General features: G+C 44.1%; 1 protein-coding gene across 1 annotated transcript in view; it reads right to left on the bottom strand.

Moving 5' to 3' along the window:
• npas3 (neuronal PAS domain protein 3) overlaps positions 1–12500 on the bottom strand; it is a gene marked incomplete at both ends in the record, with an annotated part of 245348 nt that overhangs the window by 11577 nt on the left and 221271 nt on the right. The window contains 3 exons of the mRNA XM_080479489.1: positions 6258–6364; positions 9361–9554; positions 11276–11394. Coding sequence (XP_080335615.1) covers positions 6258–6364; positions 9361–9554; positions 11276–11394 — 420 coding nt within the window. The remainder of the gene's footprint in view (positions 1–6257; positions 6365–9360; positions 9555–11275; positions 11395–12500) is intronic.

Raw genomic sequence — 12500 nt, 5'->3', positions numbered from 1 at the left:
ATTGACAATCTGAATGTAAAGAACAGAACGATTCATAAAACAATGAAGGAAATTTGTTTTAATAATAAAATATAACTATAATTCTGGCAACTAGTCAAAATGCGGACTGATCACAATAGTTATAGTATATTCTGACTAATGTGGGTAAAAGGCCTCAGAATTTCAGTTGATATATTTTCACCACTTCATCCTTATGTTATGTTACATGCTAATGCTAACACTAAGAACTTGTTTGTACTTTTTGAGCCTTTCAGCATCATCAGACGGGCTGATTGGACCCTCCATTGGGCAGACTTTCCCTCGCCAGCCTCACATTGATAACACCTATTTTATATCTTGAGCTTCACTTTGCAGCAGACGTCCACTGGAAGAACAGAAAAATCTCCCAGATGCTGCACAACTCTGTACTTCAGACCATTAAAACGGGGCCCCAGGACTTTCTTTCACCAGTGCCCGGCTCACACAGGTAGAATTAAGTTGAAAAGGTGGAGAGAGAACCAGTCGGAGCAGCGCGAGTCGTGTGGCTGAACTCACTTCGTCTGGAAGTTTCCTGCAGTTTGTGTCCTGCTGATCCCACAAGGCCACAACGTGTTTTTGTGGGTGTGGGTGCATGGGATTTTGTTTTCTTTGTATTGTTTTGTAATCGTGACTGAAAATACCACAAACGCTAATAAGCTGTAGTTTGCTGGTCACGCCACTAGTTGGCGTTGTGAGTTTTGCATTGAAACCTTAACATGAACACGTGTGCAGAGAACAGGAGGATGGAAACATTCAGACGTCTTTAAACAGTCTTTCTTCTACGTCCCCTTTAGTATCTGTACTTAAGAAATGGGTCTCCATGTATGCAGATGATGGTGTAGAAAATGTTCGTAAAAACAAAATTGAACAAAACACATTATTTTTATCGTCACTCTCCTCACACATGTACAAACAATAGTATTAACCACGACCATAATGGACATGTACAGTGCTACGTCTCACAATATATATAGTTTTTTGTTTTTTCCAGGTTGACACACAGAAACAAAGTGGCGCATTTTGAAAATGTTCCCATTGGGAACAAAGATTCCCAATGATGTCGCCGTAAACTACAAAAGCCAAACGCAAAGACGTTTTGATTATTAACTGACCTGTACGTATTCCGAGTGAAAAATAGGTTATTCTGCTAAATAAATGTATGCTGGAGAATGTCATATAAGGACAAGTTAATATCACCTGGGAACTCTTCATAGCAAATAAAAATCCCGACTCCCGACTTGGTTTTCAGCTAGTTGGTTGAAAACTGTCCTTTAATACTCTTTAATACTATTTCAGTAACTCTCATAAAGTAGCATAATGCATAATGGAGCTACGCAGTGCCCCAAAAATACTAATTCTACATCTATAAGTGAAGTAGAAATGTTGGTCCTGACTTTGTAGGTTGAATATAAAGGTCCTCGCAATGTGCTAACTTCAAAAACAGATGTGTGTGTATGTCTTTTATAACAAGGTGAGGACCACGAGTTTTTATAACAGCAGGAGGACATTTGTCAGTTCCAGATGAACTTCGTTGGATTATGGTGGGGATCGGTTTACTCAGTCCTCGATATGTAGCATAAACAGGAATGTGTGTGTGTGTGTGTGTGTGTGTGTGTGTGTGTGTGTGTGTGTGTGTGTGTGTGTGTGTGTGTGTGTGTGTGTGTGTGTGTGTGTGTGTGTGTGTGTGTGTGTGTGTGTGTGTGATTCATTAAAGGCGCAGTGAGTCCAGAGAGACGAGCTCTGCTAAAACGCCTGCAGGCTTAAACCCTCCGAGCTTTCTATCCATCTCTCTCTCTCTCTCTCTCTCTCTCTCTCTCTCTCTCTCTCTCTCTCTCTCTCTCTCTGTCTTTGTGTCTCTCTATCGTCTGTCTCCAAACATCCGTCTGTCTGTCCCTCTCTTCTGCGACAGCTTCTCCTTTGGTAATTCCATTTTTTCTCCCTCCTCCTTTATGTGCATCCAAATCTCTTTTTCTCTGAAAAATTAAACACTCATTTCTCTCCTGGATTATTTTTCACAGCTCCCGGTGTGTCGTTCTTCCGACTCCCTCTCCCTCCAAACTCTCGTCCCTCTTTGTGTTTTCACCCATTACCACTTTCTTTATTCACTTTATTTGCTTTTATTGTGAGAAGACGAGTCGCATTCCTCCTCTCGCTCCTAATCGTCCCCATCTTTCTTCTCCTCTTTTGTTCCCCTTGCAGGTTCACTCTGTTCCAGTTTCTGCACCGAAACTTGAACATTGTTTCCCACAGGAAGTGTTCACTAATCACACCGAGACAATCTGTGTTCAAGAAATTCATTTATTATTGGAAACTATTTCCCGGGATAATAAATGTGTGACAAAAAGTTTTTCCGACTTTCTTATTATGAGCTTTCATCATCCATTTTCACACGTTAGCAGATGAGCTGCTAACGTGTTTTGATCTACAATTTTTCCGTCAGTGGTACAGCTGCTAAATCACATTAATCTGTGTTACCATGTCAGCGTTACATCTGCTATATGATTTATTAATCAGTGTCAACGTGTTAACGTTAGACTTTACGTGGATGATGCATTTTGCCACGTTAGCGTCACAGCTGCTAACTCATTCGGGTAATTTAGGCCCCGTTTACGCGACATGATCAAGTGGAGAGAAAAGACTTTTGTTGCGTTTTAACTTGTCCGTTGGTACTTTTATTTTGACAGTCACTGTAATAACAATCCCACTTGGTGGTCTGTCCACTGGAATGTTGTCCCAGTGTTCATGTTTAGAGCTCATTGTTCTCTGCTGCATGTGTGTGTGTGTGGCTTCATTACAAAAACAAACAACAGCGCCCACTAGTGGCCCACATGATAACTACACCATTTTCTGCCTCTCTGTAGTTCCCGTGTATTGACGTGTAAATGCAAAAACTTTTCTGAAATGCCAAAACAATTGCGTTTTCACTTGAAACGTTCAAACGGGACCTTATTTTCAGATGTTAGCATTGGAGCTGCGACACCCGATAAATCATTGTGGTCATCCGATTTTAACTTCGTGTTAACTTAAATAAGTTAGCTCTACAGCTGCTAACCCGCCAATTTCTTCTCACAGGTTAAGACTCGAGCTAAGTCACGTTCATTTTCTATTTTCACGTCAGCATTAGAGCTGCTCATTGTTTCCACTTTGACCCAGTACTCTATATTTTACTCTAACCAGAGTAATTTTTACACAGAAATCTCCCGTCTTTCCTTTGGAGTTTTCAGCGGGTATTTCCTCGCCTCTCGTCGTTCCGGACTCTTTTCAAAGAAACATGAAGAATCGAATCTTCCCGTCTCTCCCTGAGAAAACGAGCGTTTGGTCCTCTGCTCTTCCCCTCGTCCGCGTGAATCATTACGTTTCACATTTTTCCTCCTCCTCTTTGAAGAAAAGATAAATTTCTGGACGATGTCTCGTCTTTCTGTTCCGTCATCTCCTTCCTGGCGTTTTCTGTGCGAGAGGCGAGTTTCTGTCTGTTCAGTGGAAACGAGGACAGATTGACTTTGAGGTGTGACCCCGGCTCAGACCGGCTGTCAGCGGGTAATGATGGAGACTTAGAGAGCGCCGCCTCTTCACAGAGAGGGATCACGCCTCGTCCTCCACTTAAAAAGAAGCCTTTTAAAATTTAGATCCCTGTTGAGAGAACAGGCTTTCCCTCTAAAACACACCTTGATCGATTCCCTAACTATCCGACTCCGGCAGCGGCGAGGGAATCGGGAGCAGACGGAGAGATAAATCCCACAGAAAAAGAAAAAAAAAATAGAAAAGAGAAGAAATCAGAGCTGCAAAAAGAAAAAAAAGTTAATAAAGTCTTTCTGAAAACCATGACATCGGGAGTTTGGTTTTATGTTAAACTTGTCTTGTGCGCATCAGAAAATATGAAACTACGACGGTTCTTTTTCAATCAGGAGGAACTTTCCTCTGCGGTTCTTCAAGAGTTTTTAGTTTCTGGTTCAAATGAACAACGTCACAGAGATTCCTCCTGCAAAACTGAAACCTGCTGAAGGATTGTTAAGAAACTCCTCAGATTGTCTGCAAGGCTCCGTTTACACAACGCTTCCCAGGGAAAACTGAAAAACCTTCTTTGTGTTTTGGGGTTTGTTCACCCGACAGCGGTGGTCGGAACCAGTGGAAACGCCAACTCTTTGAAAACGGTTCCCAACGTGGACCTTTTTGAAAACACTTTCACCAAGTCCAACGACTGCACGGTTAGCTTTAGCATGAGCGGAAACCGTTTTCCGCATCCGTAAGCATTCGGGAAAAAAAAACAGCAAACAAGCCGCTCCACTTCAGTATGCTAATGCTAATCACAGCTATGGCGGCTACAGGCTAACGCTACTTCCACTTACAGTCACAATGTGGTGTCTTTTATTAAGTTGCTATCAAAAATAAGATTTTCCTTTGGTAAACATGAGTTTAGCGAAATAGTGACAGTTAGAAAAATGGTTTAGGATAATGCTAATGCTAATGGTCGCGGTAGACTCAGTAAACAGGGCAGGAAGAGACAGCAGCTCTGAAACTTTGCGTAACTGGGCGTATGAAGGCTGTAGCCTGACAGTCTACACCAAGGGCAAAGAAAACCCGGAGCAGACCTCTGCGTGAACAGACTGAGAAGACATTTACGGGTCCTCTTCATGCACACACAGCTCTCATTACAGACCTCCTCTTTCAACAGGTAACCAGGTACAACCTGTTACCAAAACGCCACCGGACTCTTTATTTTCTGCTTTTCGGCAGCAGTCCGACGCGCCGCCGTCTAATTAGACAGGAAGTCGGAGCAGCTGGAAGAAAAGTGGGGAATCATTAGACGGCAGCGCTGAAATCGGCTTCCACTGCAATCAGCGGCCAGTTCATGAAGCCGGAGAATTAAAGCGCCCCAAAGAAAGAGCGATTCCAGAACAATCTGAGAGCGCCGGAGACAGAAGTAGAAATGAAAGGAAAGACCTCCGGTGCCCCTCAGCCATCCATTTCTGAAAGCCCCCCTTTCACAGAGGAAATTAATTTTGAAAGAGGAAGAATAAAATGAGCAGCCGAGGTGACCGAAGGTGCTGTATTAGACTACGCTCCACTAAAACCCGGTCATTTAAACCGCTGGCTGCCGGCTCGCCTCCCTGACCTTCCCCCTCAGCGCAGACTGACAGGAATAATCTCCCTGCGCTCGGCACTCCCTTCTCCTCTGTCTTTCTGCTGTTTTACACCTCCTCCTCCTCCCACCTGACCCCGCCGGGCCGCCGTAGAGTCACTGGCAGATTGTCACTCAGGATGTTCAGAGCAACTTTACAAGGTAATTGAAAAAGTTTCCGGGAGCTGCCGGCAGCATTTCCTGAGTCGTGTCACATGATTCAGACGTGTCGATTCCAGATCGGGACACTGGGTCAACAAGCAGCGACATAAATAATATAGATCTCCTGCACTCGAGGGCGTGGCCTAACGTTGCAGCCAATAGAGATATTTGGTTGAACATTCTTGTTAATATTTGCTGTTCTACGACGTCTCTGTGGGATGGGAAACGTCCGAGTGGCTTCAAACGCCTCCAAGCATCTTCGTATACCTTCGAACACCTCTGAATATCTTTGGACCCCTTGAAAGAGCTTTGAAGGATTTTGCACGCCTTCCAACACTTCCGGACGTCTTCGAACGCCTATCTACTCCTTTGTATGTCTTCGAACACCCCCAAAGGCCTCCAAATGCTTTCGACCACCTCCATACGCCTCCTCGGTTTTTACCGCCGTTGTAAATCCACGAGCAGAACGAAGCATCGGACCAGCCAGGAAACCAGCTGAGTAAAGTGTGTTACACCTCCTGACAGCAGCAATAAGAGCTGAACTGCTCCACAAGCAAAACTCTACAATGCTGAAAAGTAGAAGAACTTTTAGGAAGATTTTTATTACTCTTCGCCTCTCATCAAAGTAACTGACAGATGACGTTAGATCCCTCCAGCGCTGTAGGGTGTAACTAAAAGTTACTTATTGAGACTCCCAGTGACAATAATGCTGACACAGTTGTATGGTTGTCTTGTTAGCATTAGCTTATAGACGCTCACGTCGTAGGACAGAAAGAGTCTGCAGCTATAAAGCTCTAATCACCTCTATCCAAAGGAACAAACTCATTTCAGTGACTGTCCCTGAGTTACTCAGGTGTTTAAAGTAATCAGTTACCATGTCACCAGAGCCAAAACTGGTGCAGTTCCAGGAACATGTTTCTTGTGGTGGACGGAGACTCGTTCAGGTGCGGCTACTCACGGTCCAGGTGACACTGTCTGATTCCCTCTACGTCCTCGGCGTGGATGAACTGGTAGCAGCGCTTCCCCACGATGTCCACCGGCGTCAGGTCCATGTAGTCGCTGATCCTGGGAGAGAGTCAACAAATCACGGCGTGAAAACTCAGAAACACCAGGAAAAGATTGGCAAAGACGCATAAAAGTTGTCTACTTTAATGCAGATATTTGGTTGTGGTTGATTTAATAAATACTTTTTTTCTCGGTGTGGCAACCTTTACGTATGTTCAGTGTCATAAATTTTGCTTTTTACCTTCAATCAATATTAAATCATTCTAAATTCAAAAGTTTCTGAAAGGTGCTAATAAAATGAAGAGGCTCCAGGTCTAATGACACTGACTCACTACTGCCACCTAATGCACAGGAGTGGCTACATTTGACATTCTGCATGTTCGAGGTACATGAAGAGCCTGTTTACACGTCAATGATTTCAAGTAACAACAAAAAAGCTTTGTTGCATTTGGGGGTCCGTTTGCATGAGCCACTGAAAACACAACTTTTTGAAAATGGATCCCATGGTGCAACTTTTAAAAAATGCTCAGATTCCATTGTCACTTAACGAGGCGAAAGCAACACATTGTGGAAACTTTCCCTGTGTAGACGCCGACGGTGGCAACACCCCGTATATCTTCTCCTGGACATGGTACTTTTATTTTGACAGTCACCGTAATAACAATCCAACTTGGTACTTTTATTTTGACAGTCACCGTAATAACAATCCAACTCGGTAAACGTGTGAATGTGAGTTCTGGCGCCCTCTACAGGTTGGTGACACTGGTCTGAATAAACAAGGTTGAGACGGTGGACATGATGAAGATCGATGCAGTTCAGAGGTGAGAAGGTCGTCAGAGTGAGAACCTGCGCTGGATTTTCGTGGAGCTCTGCGGTCAAAACGTCTAATTCGTGAAAAAACGAAAAGAAAACCCACCTAATAAGCCAACAAGAGAGCGGAGTCGTCGGCGTATTGCACAGGTAACACACGTCGGCCTCAAAAGCTTTAATTTGAACAAATTTGCCACAGGATAGACAGAACCATTCCTCCCGTTGTGATGGAGCCCAGGCGGGGGAGGGGGTGGGGGGTGGAGGACTAATGTCTGGCAGGCAGATAACAGCACACTCCGTTCTTTAGAAAAACCCATCCTCCCATTTTCTCATTCTCTTAGAAAGTCGTCCTGAAAATGGCTCTGTAATGGGAGCGACGCTTGTCTGCTCGCTTCTCCGCACTGAATATCATCATCCGCCGCGCATTGTATCCCTTTCTGCCACCACAAAAAAACCAATCTGTCTACTATCACTGCTCCCTCCTCTCTGCTTATAATAAAACATGAAGGCCTGACTTCTTCTTCTTCTTCTTCTTCTTCTTTCTTTTTTTTTTTTTTCTTTTCAAGGCTGATATGAATCTCCTCAGTGGGCCGGTTAACTCCGGAGCCGGATCCTGATGCCTATCAGCTTTATCTGGACAGAGGGAAGCAGATAGATCCATCAGAGACACATTTCACTGTTAAACCAGGGAGGATTGGGTCAGATTCCTCATGAATAAGACGCTTTTCCTCTCCGACTGCAGCTGTGAAGCATGAATGCACAAGCAGTCGCTCCCACTGATTCTGGGACGTCGGAGCGTTAACCTCTCCCTCGTACAAGTGACCTATCTGCTTTTTAACTTCCTGTTTCTTCCGAGCCGACGTGTTAATGGCAGTCGCTGAAATAGTCCGAGATGTTGACGACGGCAGCTATTAACACGTCTTCTCTCCAGTCGCGGCATTTGATGAATCGATCCTTTCAATTAGAAAAACTGTAAAAATGTGCAGATGTTTCACGACTTCGCCCAAAACAATCAGAGAGTCCTCGGTCTCGTCTGCCGCTAACTGATCATGGTGATCAATTTACACAATATGAAGCAGGAAGTGACAAAACATTTCAACATTAAAAAGTCAGATGATGGTGTTTATCAAGATTGACTTTAAAAAGTTGCTAAAAATCAAGTAATTAAATATTGTTCAACATCCTGGAGCTTCTTTTAAAGGGTTAAAAATGTATTATTAAATCTGGGAAATTTGCTTTTTTCCGCATTGACCCTTCTGGTTCCTACGATACGTTGGTTCAGCCAACATGATGGCCCGCCGGAGAGCTGAAGGTCTTGCTCAGGGACTCATGGCAGTGATCTGTCTGCTGCAAGATTCGAACCTGCAAACTCCCAAAGCGCAGTCTGCTACTCTGACACCTCGGCCACCGCTGCCCTGAACCAAAGGAGGCGGCGGCCATGCGAGGCGCTCGGTCCATCCAATGGCAGCAGTTTGAGCTTCAGTGCCTTGCTCAAGGACACTTCAACACGTAGAAAAGCTGGACATGGGGAAATTGAACCTGCAACATTCTGACTGAAAGGCGACCACTCCACCAAATCAGCCACTTTTTTTTTTTTTTTCAATTTCGACAACAAAAACAGTTGATTCAACCTAAATACAAGAAATCAAGCAAACAAGGAGTTTAGTGAAATGCTAACTGCTCTTCAAGCGCTTATGATGATACCAATGCTAAAGCTAACAGAGGGCTCGTGAGACAGAAGGACACAGGAGCTCTCGGACTTTTCTGACCGACCAGAAAAGTAACGAGCACAGAGCAACAGTTAGCATTAGCATTAACATTAATTAAAGATGTCGGCACCTCCAACAAAGAGCAGAGCGGACTAATGTTAATGCTAATCTGATGAATAAAGTAAGCAGGACTTCATGGAGTAAAGCTAGCCTTTAGTAGTGCTAACTGAAGCTACTGTGTATACAGGCTAATGCTAATGCTAATGCTACCCACAGAGGGACATCTTCCCTGTTTCTGTCTGGAGGACTGAGGCTCCTCCTCCAGTCAACAGGAGTTTAGCGACACAGCGATGGGGATTCGAACAGGTTTGGACTGTGCTAATGCTAATGCTAATGCTAACTCTCACAGTGAGCAGGAAAGAGCCAGACAGCAGTTTTGAAACTTTTATATTGTTTTCTCCTCATGAAGAAACTATATTATAGAGTCACACTCACACCGATTGAAGGAGCAACAGGGTGAAAGTGAGCGGCCTGTACCTGTTCTCACAGTAGATGATCTTCAGGTCCATGTTGACCCGGGTCACGAACATCTGGCAGTCGATGCGAACCTCGTTGATGGTGGGCGGCGGCAGGGCGTGGGCCACCACCACCATCCCCATGATCTGATTGGGTACAGAGCGGCTGTGCGTCAGAGCCATCCTGATCCGCAGACGCCCCGTCACGTGGATCACCTACAGGGGGCGGAAGGGAGGAGGGGAGAGGGGCGGGGTTATTCAGGATCGTCGTCCTGCTGATAAACTCACCGACCTGCCACAGACCTGAAAGAATCTCCTGAAATACTACAATACGTATTATTTTTTTACTTAAATCTTTAAGTGATCCTAAAATATTCACGAGAATGTGAAAAAACTAAAGTTTGCAGGCCACATTTAACTTTCCTCTACTTTTAATTCCACCTTTTACCACAAGGTGGTGCAGTGAGAAAGTCTTTATATGGAACTCCAGATCAGTTTTTCTCTTTACCAAAGCCAACTAGCAACAGAGCTCCAGTTAGCTTTACCCTTTCAACCAAACTGATGCTTTAGCATTAGTGGATCAGCGACGGCCAATAGCAATGCTAATGCTAACTGTTGCTTTCGTAAATCGATGCTACCTCCACCAGAAGCTCAATACCGACTCATGAAGGGAAGCTACGAGTTATTTGACGATGCTAATGCTAGTCAAAGCTAAGACTGGATGAATCAGTGACTCGGTGCTGCCGTCTACTTTACAAACATGGTAACACGTGTGTGTGTGTGTGTGTGTGTGTGTGTGTGTGTGTGTGTGTGTGTGTGTGTGTGTGTGTGTGTGTGTGTGTGTGTGTGTGTGTGTACTAACAGATCTCTCTCTATATATCCATGTTGGGTCACCTCCTCCAGGACTTCATCAGCTTCTGGCTTAAACAGCAAATTAATTCATCCATATGTAAATCTGTAAATCCCAGCGTGGACACACAGACGTGTGTGTGTGTGTGTGTGTGTGTGTGTGTGTGTGTGTTCACACACACTTATGCTCCCGTCAGTAATCACGCCTGGTTCTCTCATGTGTGTGTTCAGAACAAAACCTGGAACTGTGCGTTAAATACAAAGATGCTCTATAATCTGATGTTAGAGGAGGAAGATGCTCTATAATCTGGATGTTAGAGGGGGAAGATGCTCTATAATCTGGATGTTAGAGGAGGAAGATGCTCAAAAATCTCAAACATAAGAAAATTGTAAACATTGAAAATGTGACATTTTGGCTCTTTCTTTTTACAAGACAAACATCAGGTCTTATGAAAGATATTAATAAGACATGATGACACGAGTTTGAGCCGCAGTGTAACTTCGTCGGGGGGAAACTGAATGACGTCGTCGTGAAGCTGAATGCTTCTGAAAACGAGACCAACTGTTCTCATGTCTCATTCATGGCGACTCGTTTCATGTGAAACTTATAGAAACAACCGAACGTCGTCGGCAGATGTGACTGTACAGAGTCACGCAGGATAATACGCTCTGCAGTCACAGTCACCTTGGTTTGATCGTGTGTGTGTGTGTGTGTGTGTGTGTGTGTGTGTGTGTGTGTGTGTGTGTGTGTGTGTGTGTGTGCGTGTGTGTGTGCATCTCAGCCCTGTAGGTGTGACATCAGGACTCTAAGCTCTGTGACGGTGTCGGCGCTCGCAGATCGAGAGGCGGGATTAAAGAGGATTCTGCTGCTCAGTGTGTGTGTGTGTGTGTGTGTGTGTGTGTGTGTGTGTGTGTGTGTGTGTGTGTGTGTGTGTGTGGTCTCTCGTGGTTTATCCAGGACTAATACACTCGATTCTCCTCGAGGATGACTGCAGTGGAAAGTCTGCCTGCTACTTTATTGTCAAAGAGAAAACAGTGTCAGTCTGTGCTGCGGAGGAAGTGGGCGGAGTCTCATGTCGGATTCCCACCTTGTATCCTGAGGACTTGATGTGGACGCCTCGCTTCGTGAGCGTGGACTTCATGCGGACGAAGAAGGAGCGCTCCAGCATGTTGTCGGGGGCCAGGAGGCTCGGGCTGCTGGACTCCACTGCACACAGGAAACACAAACACGTCAAAAGTTTCATCCAACCGCTGCGACTGAGCACCTGTCATATCTCCCACCACCACCAGAGGGTGCTGTGGCGTCACGCTCAACAGGTTCACTCATCAAAACAACTCAGAAGTACCTCAGAAATAAAGCGTGAACTTTAGATTGAGCCACAGACACGTAGATTATCACGTTACTGATCCTGAAGTTCATCAGTCAGAAAACAGTCGAAAACAGAAGAAAGAAAAAAAAGACTAAAAGCAAAAATTAATTAAAAAATGGTCAAAATGAAATCAAATTAAAAGAAAAAAATAATAAAATCGGAAAATTCCTTTTTTTTTAAATGCAAAAGACATCAAATTGTGAAGAAAGCTGGACTGTTTGATTTTAACTGAAGCCAACAGTCACAAACTATAAAGAGGAAGAAAACAGCCTGAAACTGGAAAAGCTGGTCAATCAATCAATCAATCAATCAATCAATCAATCAATCAATCAATCAATCATCAAATAACCCAGTCAAAATCATCTGTCAAAAAAAGAAAATAAAACCTGTTAAAACAAAGTGAGACTCTATAAAATCCAAAGAAGCTCCTCCACAGAACATTTGAAAAACAAAACCAAAATAATAAAACTCAACTTTGACTCCAGAAAGATATGAAAACCAGAAAAAGCCCCATAAAAACCAAAAGTATTACAGTGAAATCTGAGTAAGTACAAATATCCAGAAAACAATTACAAACCATTAAATAAGAAAAACCAGAAAAGACGACTGGTCAGGAAAAGAAGAGGAAACAGTGAAAATGGTTTACAGGAAGACAAGAAGACACATTTCAGTTCAGTCATGCAGGATAACTGTAATTAGTTTTTAAAAAGCTGATTTAATGAGGAATGATTAGTTTTAACACGTTTCACCACTGGTGCTCTGAGAAAGTCACAAAACAACAGGACTGGGCTCAAACACGAAGAGCTGGGGGGGGGGGGGGGGGGGGGGGGGTGATCGGTGTAGAACAAATAAATACACCGGTTCTGTCACTCAGAGCCGTCAGCCAATCACAGCAGCTGTCAAAGCGTCCGTCAGCTCACAGCGGCTCGCGACAATCAAACGG

Source organism: Lipophrys pholis (assembly GCF_963383615.2).
Source record: "Lipophrys pholis genome assembly, chromosome: 14".
NCBI lineage: Eukaryota > Metazoa > Chordata > Actinopteri > Blenniiformes > Blenniidae > Lipophrys > Lipophrys pholis.
This window is presented reverse-complemented; position numbering and strand designations above follow the sequence as displayed.